Source organism: Pocillopora verrucosa, chromosome 8, assembly GCF_036669915.1.
Source record: "Pocillopora verrucosa isolate sample1 chromosome 8, ASM3666991v2, whole genome shotgun sequence".
NCBI classification, from domain to species: Eukaryota; Metazoa; Cnidaria; class Anthozoa; order Scleractinia; family Pocilloporidae; genus Pocillopora; species Pocillopora verrucosa.
In genome coordinates, this window is record NC_089319.1 from 18904361 (window position 1) to 18922620 (window position 18260).

The window sequence follows — 18260 nt, forward strand, 5'->3', positions numbered from 1 at the left end:
GGCCACAAAACATTACACATCAAATGAGCCCAAAATTCATGATTTATGTCATTCTTTGTGCACAGCCCCCTGATTCCATGACATCATTTGCAAGAAAGCTGTGATGATTGGTGCAAGATACAAACCCTAAACATTCTGATTAGTGCTAGATATCCAAATGCTGTGATATGATTGGTGCAAGACATTCTCTAATGCCATAGTCTGACTGGTGCAAGATGCATACTCTAAATGCTGTGATTGGTGTAAGATATCCAAATGCTGCAATATGATTGGTGCTTGATGCAAACTATTATGCAGCAATCTGATTGGTACAAGATACATACCCAAATGCCATGATCTGATTGGTATGAGATACATACCACTCTACATGCAAACATAGTTGTTTTTTCATTCAAAAAATAACTCAAAAATTTATCAAAGGAACTAGTATGATACTATAACATTGAAGAACAGAATGAGTATGAAGTGATTTTAATTCTCTACCTTTCCTATGGGAACTTAGCAACATTTGTCCATTGAAAAATAAAAAAGTGAGTTGTTAACTCAGAATCCCATTTTTAAAAAAATTTAACACCTGTCATTAGAATTGACTTAAAATTCTCATTGATTAACATTTTTATTGTTGCTTGCAGTTGGCCAATGGGATTTGCTATTTGCTTGTTCTTTCCTGATAACTTTTTCATAGAACGGCATTGAGAATGTTCCTTAGATGTTGCACTATTTCACTGATCTCCTTTGCAGCTGTCAGTGTCTTTTTAAAACATACTTCCTTGAAAGAAAAGTGTCTCTGGGAGGAGATGGCAGATAAGTGTCTCTGGCAACTGGAAAGTGTGAGACTGATTGAACAGGAAGGAACACAAAATACTAAATTGGCGGGTTACAAAAAAATATATATATATGAAGCTATAAAACTTATAATTTAAAAATGGTAGACCCTCATTGTACTAATCATTTATAATGTTTATGTACTATATCTAGATAACCATAACTTTTAAAAACCCGAACAATTCAATAATACGACACAATACTGGTACAAGGTCTTAAATGTCCTCAAATTGGGAAACTACACAAGATAAACTGTAAATTACCCTAAAAACACAATAACATGTATCAGGATTCTGTCAAAAAGGAACTTATTTTCCTCGGATCCATGCTTCTTTGAGGACAGCAGCACTCTTTGGTGCTTTATACCTTCGCTGATAAGATGGTTTGGTTGCTGCAGGCAATGCTGGAAAATCTCTTTCAGATATACCACCCCTGTTTGTCTCCACATTCCAAGCAGTGGCACCAGTTTGCCAAACCCCAGGCAAGGGTGGCTTTTTGTTGACCTTCCCATTCTTATTTTTATCATCTTGATGCTTTGCTATAACTTTAGCATCTTGATGGATAGCTAACAGTTCTTTTCGTTTATCAGGATCAGGCAATAAATCTACCAGTTCTGCAAAAACTTGAGAAAAGTTAGACTCAAATAATTCATAACACTGAGCATAATATTCTTCAGCAGAACAAATGCTCTTGCGAAACTTTCCAGATAATTCCTTGAACTCTTCAAATTTGGACTTATCATATCCTAATAAGACTCTTATTTTTTCAACTAAAGCTTGATTTCTCTCTTGAACACTACTGTTTGTCTTAACATCTGTTTTAGTAACAGGTGCTTCTTGTAATGGTGCCACATTTTCTTTAATCTTCTCCTTAGAAGTTGCCTCAAAGGGTGTCTGAAAACCAGGAGGGGGCTTAGCACGAGAAGTCTGCTGTGTTATAGCTAAAGGTGGAGGCTGACGAGCTGCTGAAGCAAATCCTGGAGGTACAGGTGGTGATTGTTCAGATCTTTGACCAGAAACAGACAGAGAGGGAAAGTCATTGACTGAATATGGTGGATGAGAAGCAGATGCATACAAAGGAGGTTTCCTGGGTTTATTACTCTTCTTAGACTCTTTATCTGCACTTGTAACCTCTAAAGAATTTAGCAAAACTGGGAACTGAGCTAATTCCTCTGTTTCTTTAGCAGGTAGCCCCCCAACTGCTCCATCTTCTTCTGGCTTGTGCTTTTTAGGTTCTTGCGGCTTAGATGAAGGTGAGGGAAGCTGTGAAGGGTCCCCTGAGGATTCACTCAAAGAAAGAGCCATGGCAGTCTGTAGCTCTAAGGCCTCTTTCCTAAAATAAGGAGACAGAGGTGAAAAATTCACAAAAATATAGCAAAACTCCCTCAAAGAAAAAACAGGTGGAATATTATTTTTACTTACATCAAAACAAAAGAGTTATAACACATATAATTATGACCCTTGAAATTCTACCTAAATAACAGATAAGAGCCAGGGAACCAGCAAATGTTGTTGCAACACTCTTCTTGTTTCTCAAGGAAGACTTCTTTCCCCAAATTTTGGTATTACCACACACTAATAGTCCACATATGAGATTGACTGGCATAACTGCTGTAAATTATTCAGGTTCATACAGCATGAAGCAGAGTGCTGCTACTGCCCCTAGATGAGATGTCAATATGTTGACAGTTATGCCCCCACATTTTGCCAAGTTCACTTAACAATCTGCTGGTAGCAATTTGTAGCCTTGATAGGAAAGTACTCTGGCTGTAAAGTACCTTGCTAACATGCAATAATGCAATAAACCTTGCCCATATTTTTACCACAAATTTTTGAAGCAGAGTTCATGGCATTAACTGTAAAAGCCTTGTGGAACAAAGGTTGAAACTCTGTTTAAGGTACCGGTTTATGAAAGTAATCAAGTACAGTATGTCCCTTGCAGTTGCAGCCAATGAACACCTTTATAAAGTAATTGTAATAAGGCAGTTACCTGATAAGGCTATCAGAATGTGATCATTTACAATTGTGTATACAAGAATGAAAAAGGAAATAAAAAAGGCAAAAGAAATAACCCTCCATAGAGTTTTATTCCTGACTCTTCTGCTGCTAGAAGATTTACTGGTACATCTCTGCCACTACAAACCTGTTTGGCCCTGAAAAGTCTCCTCTTCTTCCTCCTTTTTCTCTTTTTCCCTTTCTTTGTTCTGAAGTTCTCACTTCCACAAAATCTCCAGCAGTAACTGAACCATGATTTGTCTGAGGCCTTGGCCGTGGAGCAAAGGTTATATCAACATCTAACTGACGAGCCTGACGAGCCTGTGCTTTACTCAACTTTCCAGAGTGCTTTGCTGCCCGATGTGCTTGAAAATCAACCTTTGTTCGAAAGACAGAAGTAAACTGTTCATGAATACAATCGTCTTCTTCACAAAGAAAGTGAAAATCACGAAAGTGCTCTCGTAGATGTTTATAATCAGGATAGTAGTCCTGACTTCCATCCCGTTCACAGAAGTGACACCAAAAATGATCCTTACGCAGGTGCTTGTGAAGCTCGTCGTTGTCAAGATAACGCTGATCACAAAATTCACAACGAGGGTGTCCCTTGTGGGATTTGTCATCAGAGTCACCAACTCTGCGGTGTCGTGCCAGGTCAGAACGAGAGTACGCTTTCAGTTCAAAGCTGAACTTTTGTAAATTTTCCACACAGAGATCACAATAGAACATTTCGTGTTCCCGCTTCATGTGATCACGGAGACGGCCAAATGATCTCTCTGGCTGGCGGCTTGGGCAGAACTGACAGCGATGTTCCAAGAGTTCCTTAACTTTGTCTTGGATGCCTTTATGTTGGTAATGAATGTTGTGTCGTTTATCATTCACAAAGGAACCTCCTCTACCAGCCAGTTTTGCATAACTGGTCATGTGTTTAGTTATGAATACCTGAAGGAAAATGGCATACAAAAGATTAACCCTTTAATTCCTAGAAGTGATTTACGTGTAACAGCCAGATGGGAGAATTAACAGTCAGATCTTGGGAGTTCAAAGCTTAAATATCTCTAACACAATAAATTTAATTGCCAAAGGCACAGTAATAATATGTATTGTTGATTTATTCTCAAGATAAAGATGAGGAAATAAATTGTCAATTTACCCTAGTGGCAAGGCCAATGAATTTTTCATAGTATAGTTTCACGGGTGATTAGCAGAGCGACTGGATTCTACTTTGCACAAAATTTAGCATGTTCAGCCATTTTCAAAACAGTGGTTGACTATTATCACCGCCTACGCATAGTGATCATAAAAAGAAATGAATCATTCCTCAATCAATCCGGGATCACCCGAGAAGCATTCATTATCAAATATTTATATCAAATATATGGACTACATAAGCTCTCTTGTTTTACTCACGACTTATCAATCTTACAAGACCTCTCTGTGTGATTATTAAACGAAAGTGATGTTGTTTCACAATCACCTCAGATGTTTAGCAGACTCGTGAGCTTGTAATCATAAATGAACTAGTATATTTAGACATAGTTTAGCTAGAAGGGCTCTCTGCTATAAAGAAGTTGCAATGCGATAGGAAAGCAACCTGGAGTTGTGGAATGCTCGAAGAGTAATAATTTTTGCACAAGGCTATGAAAAATGCTTCTACAAGCACTTTCATTCATAGTTCGATCGTCTTACTAGTGAGCCGGTGTTACTTTTAACTCATCTAATTTAAAGATTCAATTTCCCTGTTTACACAACATTATATTGTAAACATCACAGGTTACTTCCATTTGAATGATACTAACCTGCTTCAGTTCTGTTCGGCACACTGGGCAGTAAATTTCCTTCCCGAGTACACGCATTCGAACACAACACTTGTAGCAAACACAATGGTCACATACTCCAATGGCGAAAAACTCAATATCCTCGCAACAAACAACACAAACACTTAAGGAATCTCTTCGAACGACTTTAGAACTCATCTTCCGTTCGTTTTCAGCCGAGACACAAAGATAAAAATTACAGAATTCAAGCTCTTTTGATGACGGTCCAAACGTGGTAAAAATGGCCGCTTGATCAAAGTGCATAATGTCCAAATATAGAATAACTCTTTATGTACACCAGTAGACCGGAAATGCGTCATTGTGCTGAAAAGCGATTTTTGATAACCAGCGGATCACCACTGAAACTATTATGGTCTATCCCTTACCCGGTCTCTGCTAAGGTTGCAGTTTTACAAGTAATAGGGACGAAAATGTTGCCGTTATCGCGGAGGTTGCCATCAATTTCGAAAGGAATAAGTTGTGCAACTTCTTCTGTGAGTAACTGCCGTCTTTTTATGTAATTTTGTCGCGTATTGAAAGAGAAAACGAGTATGAGATGTGGCGACATGTTCTGGCGTGATATTAAGTTGGTTTACCTTAGTTGACGTGTGTATTCGCCTAACAATGTGAAATTTATGTATTATAGAAAAGATTGTACGCCTATGCAGCTTCTCCGCTTAATGAACCGTTGGCAGATACACAGACAGGAGCTGGAGAGGGTGTTGATCTCACTCCCCAGAGTGTGCAGGTTTGTAATAATAAAACAGGTTTGTAATAATAAAACAGGATACTTACGTTATTCAAGTGAGAGGAAGTACTGAACATAGGGTCACCAAGGTTCAGTTAAAGGGTCTGTTTGGTAAAACATTGAACATTGACATGAAAATTGCCGTCGTGACTCAGTTAGAAATATTCAAAGAAGTGAACCTGTCTTCCATACCTTCAAAGTTCTACTTCCAACATAGTTTGGTGCTCCTGCTATTTGGAGGCAGGCCAAAGGGCAGTCAATATTGGAGAAACTGTAACAAAGATCATAAACTGGTGTCTCATTGTCAGTGATACCTCCATCTTTTGAACATAGTTAAACAATATAAGTCATGTTTTTCCTTGATACTTGACATACAAATCTTGATTCTTGCAAAGGTCCGATATATAACCACAAAAGACAAGCCTGCTGGTTGTAATAGCAGAAAGAACTTGTTGTCACTTTTACCTATAAATATACTGTACCAAATGAAGGAGGTGTTTTCTTTTTGTGCTTAACATGCTTTCAAATCAGCATCAATTGTATATTTCAAATGCAATTTAATATTTATTTGATAACCGCTCTTGAACTTTATAAAGAAATGGGCCTAGTTTAGGCAAATAAGCATCATGCTATATATTGCATTGCAAGTAAACTCAATGACATGTATGCCATGGTTTAAACTCAAAGTATCATAGAAGGTGTTTGTGAAGAAGGGTAATAGCTGGTGAATTGTGTAACTTTAGTGATAAAACAATAGAGTTTCTGTGCAGTAACTGGAGAATTCTCCATCTCCATTGCCTAGTTCCCCAACTTCAAGATTGCAAGCCAAATTTTTTATTAGTAGTTCATGTTGACACTTGGAAATAAGTTAACTGTTGCCAGGACTCATCACAGGAAAAGTTCATTTTAAGTGGTGGATTATTTAATAGTAGATGACTATTTGAGCTTGGGAACTTAAGCTGTATCTGCATGGGAGCTTATTGGTCTTGTATTGTGAATTTAACACTACTCACCTTTGCAGGTTACTACTTTGGAAAATGGCCTGAGAGTTGCTTCTCTGGAGACACATTCTCCTAAGAGTCGCATAGGGTTATTTATTAATGCTGCCAGTCGTCATGAAACACCAAGCACACTGGGTATTACCCATGCTCTGCGTAGTGCTGCATTTTTGGTAAGTATTGGGTGTAGTTGAGAAATCCAACTTTTAGTTCTTTTGAGAAAAATTTTATTTAATCTCTGTCAGCAGTAACATTTATTCATAGTTCACTTATGTTGTTTCCAGGGTAATGTGGACTATTCAGGATTCAGAATTACAAGAGAGCTAGAACATTATGGAGCAACTCTAGAGTATGTTATCATTTTCTCACAATACATTTAAGTATGTTGTGTCTGCTTGTTTTCTACTTTCGCCCATTGCATGTAGATTTCATCTGATTTACACTTTTCATTTTTGACCTTAGAAGATTCTTCTGCCCTGCATTCTATGAATGTGTTTGTGTAGCTATCTATATTTTCCACTATATCGCCAGAGTCTTTGACAACCGTGATATTATTTCAGGGCTACTTGTAACAGGGAGAACCTCGTTTACTCAGCAGACTGCCTTCGGAGCAATATGTAAGTGCTGATTTGCAATTATAAAATGTGTTTGTAGATAAGACAATATGGCCATTACTTATTTTAAAACTAGTGATTAAGTTCGTAGAACGGAATGGAATTAGTGTTTATATGGCTACTTGTAAAGGGTAAAAATGCTCAAGAATGTTCTTCATTTGTGTGTGAAAATCACAATGTAAAGAAAGATGTTCTTCCTTTTTTATTTGTCTCCTTCGGTTTGTTTGTCTTTTGTTTTCAAACTGAGGTTGTGTGAAAAATGAAGAATGACATCAGCCAAGCTGATACTTTTGACAGTTTGACTGCCTTTCTATTAAGAACTTTTTCCCATTTTTAAACTAATGCTCATTAATTTTGTTAATAATTTACAGTGGTTTGGTAGTTGACAACCTCGCCAACATTGTGAAGAAGCCAACCTTCTATGGCTGGGAGGTGTGTGTTTTGCAATGAACTTTCTTACACACTAGATTTACATGAAGGTTTTCATGATTATACATGATTGTTTTTGCGAAAATGCAAGTGCCTTTTGGTGGACAGATGCATGTATTCTTTTGATTCCAGAACTTTTGTCTTTTTTAGGCTGCAAAGTATAGAAGAAGATACAGCGTTGATTTGCCTTTCTCTCAGTGTTGCTATATTTGCATGTATCATACCTTATTTTAGTTTGGAAATTGTTTCAATGTTTTAATTCCTTTTGTTGCAGGTTGACCAGGTGACAGATCGTTTAAAATTAGATCTTGCAATAAAAGATGCTCAGCCACCAATAAGTATGTTCAACATCAATACACTCTTCTGAGTTTTAAGCTATAAAAAATTAAGATACACTTTCTCTAAAAGCAGTCTGATGCATTTTGGTTCAAAAAAATCAAGTTTTATTTTGTGAAAAGGCAAGCTTGGCAACTTGAGCCAATTTTTGAGTATCAATGCTTTGAAAAATTGACCTTTAAGCAAATTTTGCTTAGCAAAAATTCATCTTGCAATGTTTGGAAGAACTGAGGGTATTTCAGACAGATTCCTGAGCAAAGTTTGAAAGAGATCAATTATTTGAGCCAAAATGCTCAGGACAGCCTTTGGAGAGACTGTCTTAATTCAATTAAGTTTTCTTTTATTTTGATAAATTTACTTGTATCTTTGAGGCTATTGCCTCCTATAGGTGGCAAAGTCATCATGTTGTTGAGATGAGTGTGTGAGTGATTAAGTGTGACAATAGAATTGTATTGTCCTTACCAGTTTGTGGGAATTTAAACTGAAAGTTTATCTTCTTCTTTCATGTACATGTCTTTTACTTCTGTAACATAATCAAGTAATATGTTTAAAAGTCTGGTTTTCATTGTGTGTTTAGATGTTGTGGAAGAGCTTCACAGAGTTGCATTCAGGTGTGTTCTGTCATATGCACAGTAACTATGATAATTTGAGTTAGTGTCAAGGGTTTTTATTTTGTAACAAGTGATTAGTGTCATGTACAAATGTAATTGAGGAATTTCTCCACATCTCAATATAAATTAGCTCAGGTCTCTGAAATTTAGGCCGAGAATCTTGGGTAGCAGCTGGAGAATTCTCTGAACTGCAAAAGTAGAAGAAAATTAAGAAATGATAGGAGAATTCCTCAAAGTTCACATAAACTTTCAAGAAAATTCCAACTGTGGAATTGAATCATTCATGTACATCTAGTGCTGTTACTGGTAAATTATATAATCAACTCCAGTCAAAACTGGGGAATGGCTGCAGAATAAATTTCATCAGCACTTGTGATAAAATGGGGTGAAAGAAGTGAAATGAAGATGGCAGACTAGCCAGTGGTTATGACCAGTTACCGGCTTTTATTGACTGTTTTGCTTAGATTCATAATGTGCACACTATGCTAAGTTAAGGGTGGACAGAGTTTGAATTTTTTATTTTTTCAATTTTTCGCTTCAGGAAAACATTGGGAAATTCACTGTACTGCTTGCCACACAGAACTGGAAAATTTTCTTCTGAATTGGTGAGAACATTTTAAAGTATTTATAAATTGCATGAATTACTTTCCTGTGATTTATTGATATAATAAATAGAGACCAGTGTTAAATGTACAACTTGTTCAACTCAGTGTTCATAAGTTGCTCTACATAACACTTCACAAGTGATATAGTGATTTACACATAAATTGGTGATAATAATACTAAGGTGCCAATTTTCAATATGGCCACTGTATGCTGTTTCACTGTATGATGTTTTCAATATTTCTGAAGAAGAAAATTATGAAAATTGCAGTTTCTGTGGTATATTCATTTGGGACCCATTTTGGGGTTGTTTGAAGGGTAGGTAAAGTCATCCAATGGATTAATTTGAATCAAGTTGATAAGTGTTGACAAAATGTTCTGTACTATCCACCTGATAAGAGATTTATCCAATGGACAGCAATTTCTATCCTTTGAACATCTGGGGCCAGATTAAATTGTGCTGAAAGAATAACTCTCAGCAGAGGCAAGCACTATTATGAAGTAATCTGGACAATTTTTACCATGCCTATGGTGAATGACTCTGAAATACATTTACTATTTTGGTTGGGGGGGGGGAGAGGAAGAGTTTGGTTGAATTTTTATAACCTCAAGGTCTTATTAGAAACTTTTATTTATTATCATTCAGCTAAAAGAGTATACTCAGGAGTGTTATGTGGGGCAGCGCATGACTCTCGTTGGAGTAGGTAAGTTTGAATTAGAGATTGCTAGCTATGATCAAACACTTTATGGGGCACAGTCAGCTTAACATGAACATGTGTAAAAAGAAAAGCTCAACAAGGTACTGTCTATCAGGATGTTGTCTTATTGTAACTCTGAAATGTCATAAGGTTGCCTTTTGTATTGAGGTGTGGTTAGAGCTATTTGGAAATTTGAATTTTAAGTTGTACTTTAAGAAGGAAAACTATTGAAATATATGACTCCAGTTTCCTCTTAAACATTCTCCTGGAGTGATATCCCCCAAAAAAATTATTTTCTGAAATTTGTGGAAAGTGTTTCACAACAATTTGTAATTTAAACCTCCAAGTGTTCCAAACAATCCTCTAATCAAACATAATCAGAGAGTAAAATATCACAAAGTTCATTGGAAAAAGTTCATTGAAGGTTAATTTGAATGAAACTGTTCACAAGTGACCAATGATGCTTTAGGGTCAATGCAGTTGTATGATGCAGAACAGTTGAACTCTTCTCTAATGCTTTCCCATGTGCTTTCACCCCTAGTAGACTCTAGGCTCTGATTTTTTTTCCACAATGACGCAGAATGATTCATTTCATTCCACAGGGGTTGATCACAGTCAGTTGGTAAACTGGGCCAAGTCGACCCTCTCCTTCCTACCCAAAGGTGAACCAGCCACCAAAGAAGCTGCAAAGTATCATGGAGGTAAGTTAGGGATATGTTTTAAAGGATATGAGATGAACCAATTAATGTAATGGTATGCAGTGGTATTCAAACTTTGAATTGTCACCTCGTTGGGAAGTGTGACAATCTTCACAAACTCAATTACCAATGGCTGGCTCTGTGAACAGTGTGGGAAGCTGTTACTGCCAAGCCTTTGCTTGGCTATTATCATTTGCCAACCCCTTTTGTGTTCCTAATGAGAGCTTGTTGTGTCTAAAATGATTGTCATCCACTGTAAATGATGTTGTGTACATGTGGTGATGTGGTTTTAAGTGTTGTACAGTGCTGCCAACTCTAACTTGAAACATGTATGCCTTCCCCTTACATCACCCAGCAAAGAGGCGATCAGGATAGACAAACATATTAACTGAGGGGTTGTTTTCTTGACTTAATAATTATTCAGGCTAATTTACACAGGAATGTATTGCAACTGTAAGGGGGAGTTGCTAATTAGATCCTGGGCGTTAAAGTACCATAGTCAGTGAAGTTTCCCGAGAGAGGGTTTCATTAAAGGTGCTATTTAGTAGTATATTTAGAAATGGCAACAGCAGTATATTGAACAATGATGTACCACTGTTTGATGAATTATACTACATGTGCATGTAAAACATGTAGATTGCTTGTTCATTCAATACCATTCTGATTGACTCTCTTATCTTTTTAAACAGGAGAAGTTGTTCACTTTAGTTCTGGACCACTTGTCCATGCTGTGCTAGCAACAGAAGGAGCTAGGTTAGTGCATATTCACTCACAATTCACACATTTAAACAGGTTTTATTTCACTTTTTTATGGTTTTGAACCTCTCCACCAGGTTACCTCTACATAGACAGTTTTGTTACATTTTTCACCATACTTTATCCTCTTTGTGGAATTCATTCCTTATCTGTAACTTTACTGAATTTTTCAGCTTAGGAAGCAAGGATCTTCTTACATTATCAGTGTATCAGGTGAGGGCTGACTCATCTTTAAATTTTTTACTTGTAAATTTACTTTTGACTCCACTGTTTTATTAGATTACTGCTAGTCTTTTCCAGTCATAGCTGTCTGGGTGGCTGGCAAAAGGGCTGTAATTTGGCAATGGGTTTTTTAAAATATAGATAAGCTTTTTTTGAGTAGCTGCTATGTCATGTTTGTTATGTTTACAGAAAATCCTTGGGGCAACACCTTACATTAAGTGGGGAAGCAACTCAATATCAAACAGGTATGGCATCTCTCAATCCATACTTAGTAATATATATTTTTTGTCATTTAACCCTAGAAACTGCAGAAGGCAAGAAGATCATAAATCATGCAATTATTGTAGTATTAAACAAATTGTGAGATTTCAGAGGAACTAGTGTTCTTCCTAGTCAGCTCTTTATTGAATGCCTTGATTTTTGGGAAAAATAATTTGAAATTGTATGGACTGGTTGTGATGCTCATGAGAGAGGCATGAAAAATGAAAACCAGGAGTTTGTTTAATCATAACAACAATCTAGTCATCCTACTTGTTCTATTACAAAGTTTGGTAAATCTTTATGGTTTGTATTGTTAATGAAAGCTATGTAACCTAGCCTTAAGTACTTGATACGGTCACCTTCACTTGGTAACAGAAATGGACATTGTTCTCTTCCAGGCTTCTAATGACTGCAACTGAATCCACAAGTGGAGCAGTAGCTGTAAGTTCACATTTCACATTTTAGTTTCTTTTCCCATGCAACAAATGATTCTCATTTGTAAAAATTGGAGGTCATATCTGTTTGGCAGGAGCCTTGCCTTTGATCTTCTTTCTCTTGTGGGCAGAGTGGAGATCATTTCCCTAATATTGACCGGTAATTGAGCCTGCATCGAGACTTTGTCACACAGAATGCAATTTTTAATGGAGTACATGGTTGTTGTGTCTTTAGGAGATCATTTCTATAATATTGACTGAACATGAATCTCAGGAAAGGTTTACCAAAAATAGTAGAATCCTTTGGCATGGTCTACCTGTAAGCTTCAAATACAGTGCTACAAACAAGGTTTCAAAATGGTTAGTAACTCAATGTTTTCATTTCAATTAGGCATCAGCTTTCAATGCCAGCTACTCTGACAGTGGACTTTTTGGATTTTATGTGGTTGCAGAGCCTTCAGATGTATCCAAGGTACAAATTACTTTTGTCTCTTGGTTAATTTAAAAAGGATTACATTGTTTGTTTGTTTTGTTTGGTTTTTTTTTTTTCAACTAAATAACTTTGAGTTGATTTTAATTTTTTCTAACCTTGTAGGTTATGAAATCAGTGATTGGCCAGTTTTCCAAAGCCTCTAAAGGAGAGATCTCTGATCAGGAGGTTACCAGAGCAAAGTGAGTCATGTTAAAAACAACAGTGGTACAACTTACTTGACCTATTCTCTCCCCCTCAGTGAAGCATTGCTCCAAGGAAAACTGGCTTCCATCTTTCTCTGTGCTGGGCTGTCTTCTCAGCTAGATGTGCCCCTAGGGGTAGCCTGCCCTGTCCATCTTGTCATCCCTAGTTTTTCCACAGCTGTTCCTGGAATGACCTTGATTCCTGTGGATTCCATCCTCCTGTAGGTGCCACCCCAGTGCATGCTTGTAGACACTACAGTTTGGTTTTCTTAGGGTGTGCCCAATCTAACTCCAATTTTGCCTTCTGATCTGGATGTTGATTATTTTCTGTTCAGCTTTTGCCATACATTTCTTCAATCCTTTTGACCTGTTTATGGGGTAAACTGTGTAGAGAGGATTTTCCTCAAGGTGACATGTCTACTCTTTCTTGACTAAGAGGGTGGTCATAGCCTTCCTCCCCGGGACCTACCTGTGACTTCTCCTTCCCAGGTCCATTAATAAGTTTTATAAGTTTTATAGTCTGACTTACTGGTATGAAATTAGTGGGACTTGTTTTATGTAAATGACAAGTCTCTTCACAATCTTTATGTTCATGTTGATATTGCCGCAGGAACCAGATGAAAGCACATATTTTAATGAATGGTGAAAGTCAGGAGACGCTGTTTGAAGATATCGGCTCACAGGTAAGTTTAATGTAACAGAAATGGTCATTTATGCCATGTGTAGGGAAATAGCATTTTGCTGGACTCAGATGGGTCCTAGTTGTACTCTTAAGACCTTAAAGGAATGTTGTCTCCATCAGTTGTTGGGTGGGACTCGAGATCGTATAGGCGATGCCTGTTTCAACCCAGTTACCTGAGGTGTACTAGTTTATTTCTCGAGGCATTTAATTTTACAGTCCTGGGGGTGAAAACATCTAGCACCACAAGAGAAGAAGAAATGGACCAGAGTACGTCGCTTCAAATTCTCGAACCATTGGAATTTTATAGAAGAGTAACGCGGCAACGAGATTGTTGTGCTCATTTAATCCACTGTACACAATTCCACCTACATCCAAGCTTATTTTATTCTATGTAATTCTGGTTAATCTCTTAGGCTCTCACACTTTGATTCTCACCGGGTACTTCTTCTTCAACTGCGGAATTCTGACTGTAATCTAGTGCACACTGTCTACATTATTTTAGTCTTCTCTCTTTTCTCCCTTTTCTCTCTTTTCTCCCTTTTCCCCTCTCTTCTAAGCAAACTGTAAAGAACTTGCTTATATATTCACTATTGACAGATACGGGTGGGCATGCCAACTGGCTGACCTTGAGAGATCAAACATTTGTTGTTAGAACGCTTAACCAAACAATTTTACTAGACTTTCGATCTGAACAACAAAGTACTTTATCATAATAGTTTTGATCAACTGAGTTAACTTCTTCAAAACAAGAACTTTCGTGTGGGTTTAAAGCTTGGTCAGTAACAAACTAAGCGCGTCTACTTGTGGAAGTGAAAAGGCTGTCACAATGTGGAAACTCGTCACGACAGTTCAAACCGAAATAACTTCGGAAGTCGAATTCATGCATTCAATACTCTCTAAATGTAAAAGAAAAATTTAGTCATACTGAACTGACTGACTTACTGACATACTGACTTACTGACTTACCGATTATAAACTAACAGAATGCTTCATAACAGGTTAAAGTAATGAACCGAGTACAAGTGATCTTTCCTCACAATTAGTTCATTCATTTTTAATTTATTAGATATCGACAAAAGGAAGTTACACAGCACCTCAAGAAGTTGCAGCTGCCGTTGACTCCGTTACAAAAGCAGATATTTTAACGGTAGGGAGAAGTTCACCTGCGAGTATTGGTAGGGCTATTTCTGGGGATTCGTTGAGTTTAAGTCAACAATTTGAACCAGTTTTAATTGGAAATTGAAAAGCAAAGACGTATTGTTAACAGGGTTCGCACGGGCTCTGGAAAACCTGGAAAGTCCTGGAATTGTAATTTGACATTTTTCAAGGCTGGAAAGTCCTGGATAAAGACTACAGATCCTGGAAAGTCCGAAAATCTGCTTAACTCAAGTAATTGAGTTTTCGGAATTAAAGTTATAAGAAATGTATATGGACCGTAAAAGGAATTGATTTTGAAATCTTAAGAATTGAAGGGTTTAAGGTGAAAATTGGAGCCCTAAAAGAATCGATCTGAGTACTGGAAAAGTCCATGAAATTTGTTTTTGAAAAAGGGTACGAACCCTGGGTTAAGGAAGCACAGTGTTATGATGGTGAGGTTGGATTTAGTGATACAGCGCCGTTATGTCGTGTTCCGGAGTAAGACACTTCTGTTTCGAAAGCACTACTTTCTTCCTCCGCCTTCTTCTTTCTAATTAATTGATAATCCTTTTTCCCTTTCTTTCTCCTTTCCTTTATTTAGTAGAGTTGATGCGATCCTGCGAATTTTAGGAAGGCCAACAGAAAAAGTTTTAAGAAAGATGTTTTTTCGTCTTGTCACGAGTGTGGGATAAAGAATAAATTCTGAGTCCCCATGAGGAATCGAACCCCAGACCTTCGGATTTGCGCTCCGATGCTCGACCTCTACAGAATATGTTCTTTATCCCACGCTCGTGACAAGACGAAAAAACATCCTTCTTAATTCTTCACCGAGCTCAAAACTTACCATCTCTACTATTTCTATCAGAAAAAGTTTTGTTGAAATGCTATGCGCTAACTCATTTTAATAGAGTGGGATCACACCCTCACCAATTTAGACAAAGTAAATGAATCATTTCGACATCCCCTCCCCTCCCCCTCTTCTCATAGTAGTTTAAATGGTATTTTCTCGTCGCTATCAAAGGTTGTGGGGAGTGGGGAGGCGGTGTAGTGAAGGGGGAGTGAGTTGATCGTTCCTTTTTGTTACATCGAAGGTTATCATCGTATTTTCAAATGGGAGAAGCTCCTAAGTCTTGCAGATGTCTGCCCTAAGACTTGTGAAGACCTTACCTTTGCTTATATTTTGTCTTCATCCTTGTTCACAGGTGGCTAAACGCGTATTTTCTGGCAAACCATCGCTGTCAGCCATTGGTGATGTTTCTATGATGCCCGGTTTGGACGAACTCATGTAACTTTGCGTTGACTGACACCTTTCAATAATTGTGTAATGCTGTGCAGTGTTACTTATAATTGATGCAGCTGGAGCCCTTGGTGGAGACTTATTATTTTTAACGGAACTGATTGTTCATGGTGCCTTGGCTCTTTGTAAAGAATAGAGGAATGTTTATCAATAAACGCGTCGCCTTGGTCTTGGCGCCCTTACAAGTAGCTATGATGTAATGGATAATTTGTTCTTTCTTCTGAATCTAGTTTGACCCAGTTCCTCTCGCAGCGGCGAGTATTGGGTCAGTGGAAAGAATACGATGCTATTTCACGAATCTGTGTCATGCGGATAAACCAAATCTCTATCTAGAATCTGTTTGGTGAAAAAAATTAATTTGTATTGAATGAAATTACGCTTAAGTCCTTCAGCGCGATATTTTGCAATTTATTGTTGCCCATCTTAACGTTTAAAACTAGCATTGACTTTTTCCAGGTGTTGTGTCATAGTCTAATCTCCGGCATGTGACTTCAGACTGATCTAAAGTTGAAAAACTCGACGAGTTTTTACAGAAGTCTCCAGCAAGATTTTTCTTGGTTCCAAAGATGTCAGGTTTCTATTTGAAATTTCTAAGCAAATTCGTCCTTTAAAAAATGATGTAGAAACCGAAAAACAAGGAAAGGAGTGGTGTTCTTGGATAGCCCATTGGATTTTACTTGAATTCGAAATGAGCTGATAACAGTCTAACTCCTGTTTCATGTTCGCCTCTACGGGCCAACCTTGCTTGCGGAAGGACTCGTAACGCAACCCTTAACGTTCTTACCCTTAAACAACAGACGTAACATGTTTCTAGACGGCGCTCTTTTTTCTTGACAGTAGATAGGTGGGAGAAGATAAGATGTCAAAATACTAATATAGTGAAACTTGTCTCCAGCGGACTCTGGTTTCTGTTTATCAGTGAGAAATGTTCCTGCTAAAGCGAGGCATCTGTGAGTGAAGTTATTTACTAAAGTGTACGTGCAAGGACGGAATTATCTGTCTCCTGATTAAAGCTCGCCGTAGATCTCCTACTCTTGTTAGTGTTTGTTTAGAGAAAAATATTGCATCGATTCTTTTTTCAGTCTTTTGGAGATTGTTCTATGTTCTAAATTGTTTGTTTTCATTCTAAGTCATTTCAGTGTCAATGATTTACCAAGATAATGTTTTCCATCCTGCCTCAGGAAAGTTCAGACAGGTTTCCGTCTTGTGTTATTGCTTTCGTACAAGTTCAACAATCTTCTCCTTTTAATTTCCTAGTTTCTTAGTGTCATAGACTTTGGACTGCCCCGTAGTAGCGTTCACCACTCGCCTACTTGTGAAAGAAAGTAGTCATCTCGAAGTGTGTGTGTATAGGAAGGCTAACAATCATCACATTCTCGAAATATTTGATATTAGCGCCTTGTTGACCGAAATTAGCGGAATGGCAAGTGTATATAATCTGTTTACTTTGGAAACTTCTACAGGCTTAGAGCCTAAGAAAAAAGTAACATCAGCACGTAGCAACACTAACACGATTGGTTTCGACTGTGTTGGTGCAATTGGTATCGATTTCTGTTTCTAATTTTTCTTTCGCTTTTCGTTGCATTACATCTCTCTTTTCCTCATTTTTCTTTTCTTTATATGGGCGGGAAAAGTACTCGCGTCCAATTCCAGTGACACATCATCTGCAATTAGATCACAAGTATTTTAAGTCCAGACCCCTCTTTTAGCACCTTTGTGATCCCTATAATTACCATTAAATTTAAAGACCGTTTTATTTTTAAAGGAGATAAAATGTTAAACTTTGTTTTTTATTTGTTTTCATCGCTTCTTTTGATCGCTTAGATTTACCTCCAGAGTTTGCACTTTGGACAACCAACACCCAATTTTGGCATTGAGAGCAGTTTAAAGGTCAGAGAAAGTTCTGCGAGTCAGCACATATTTTGAGTCATTTTGTTGCGACTCACAATGTTTCCAGAATTGACAGACACTAACGAGGAGGGGATAAACCAAAAATTGATTCTCTTTGTTAGAAAAATGGAGAAGATGATCACAAATCACAGATGACCCCGCCGCATCGTAATGGCTTGCCCACTGTTGTTTTAAACAACAAAAACGCCGGCTAATAATATCGAGACAGCTAGGAGTAATTGTACATGTTATCCAACTGCACTCAGTAGAGTATAAATAACGCGCGAATCGAACACAAATATCACACGTCATTGTACGGTTGTTTATTTTGTAGTGTAAAAAAATCCCTTTAAACCGTTCGGCTGCGCTTGCTACGCTTCTCAATCTGCTTTAATTTTCTCGCCTGATAAGAAATGCTTATAACTTTAGGGAGTTGGACAATAAATAAATTATTAAAATTATTAAACGTTTTGATGTACGGTATTGCCGAGTATTTTTGCACTGTGTTTTGACTCGCCCTCCGGGCTCGTCAAATTAC

At 37.5% G+C, this 18260-nt stretch overlaps 2 protein-coding genes across 2 annotated transcripts; one reads left to right on the forward strand and one right to left on the reverse strand.

Annotated features, from left to right (window-relative positions):
* Positions 1 to 455: 455 nt before the first annotated feature.
* On the reverse strand, positions 456 to 4879 carry LOC131782850 (E3 ubiquitin-protein ligase ZNF598-like). The gene is made up of 3 exons (XM_059099583.2): positions 4616 to 4879; positions 2968 to 3758; positions 456 to 2157 (listed from the first exon to the last, which is right to left on the reverse strand). The coding sequence occupies exons 1-3, from the start codon at positions 4790 to 4792 to the stop codon at positions 1134 to 1136; spliced, it is 1992 nt and encodes a 663-aa protein (XP_058955566.2). The 5' UTR covers positions 4793 to 4879; the 3' UTR covers positions 456 to 1133.
* Positions 4880 to 4999: 120 nt separating this feature from the next.
* Positions 5000 to 16020, forward strand: LOC131782770 (cytochrome b-c1 complex subunit 2, mitochondrial). The gene is made up of 20 exons (XM_066170948.1): positions 5000 to 5127; positions 5280 to 5381; positions 6403 to 6552; positions 6664 to 6728; positions 6940 to 6996; positions 7365 to 7425; positions 7697 to 7760; positions 8336 to 8369; positions 8911 to 8974; positions 9619 to 9676; positions 10273 to 10371; positions 11058 to 11121; positions 11298 to 11337; positions 11536 to 11591; positions 12006 to 12048; positions 12433 to 12513; positions 12637 to 12713; positions 13327 to 13399; positions 14465 to 14545; positions 15738 to 16020. The coding sequence occupies exons 1-20, from the start codon at positions 5065 to 5067 to the stop codon at positions 15822 to 15824; spliced, it is 1419 nt and encodes a 472-aa protein (XP_066027045.1). The 5' UTR covers positions 5000 to 5064; the 3' UTR covers positions 15825 to 16020.
* Positions 16021 to 18260: the final 2240 nt, after the last annotated feature.

Coding starts and splice junctions, on each gene's coding strand:
- LOC131782850 (XM_059099583.2), bottom strand. CDS start 4,792: ATGAGTTCTAAAGTCGTTCGAAGAGATTCCTTAAGTGTTTGTGTTGTT. Junction 3,759..4,615: donor GCCGAACAGAACTGAAGCAG/GTTAGTATCATT, acceptor ATTTTCCTTCAG/GTATTCATAACTAAACACAT. Junction 2,158..2,967: donor GACTTTTCAGGGCCAAACAG/GTTTGTAGTGGC, acceptor TCCTTATTTTAG/GAAAGAGGCCTTAGAGCTAC.
- LOC131782770 (XM_066170948.1), top strand. CDS start 5,065: ATGTTGCCGTTATCGCGGAGGTTGCCATCAATTTCGAAAGGAATAAGT. Junction 7,761..8,335: donor AGATGCTCAGCCACCAATAA/GTATGTTCAACA, acceptor TTGTGTGTTTAG/ATGTTGTGGAAGAGCTTCAC. Junction 12,049..12,432: donor CCACAAGTGGAGCAGTAGCT/GTAAGTTCACAT, acceptor CATTTCAATTAG/GCATCAGCTTTCAATGCCAG.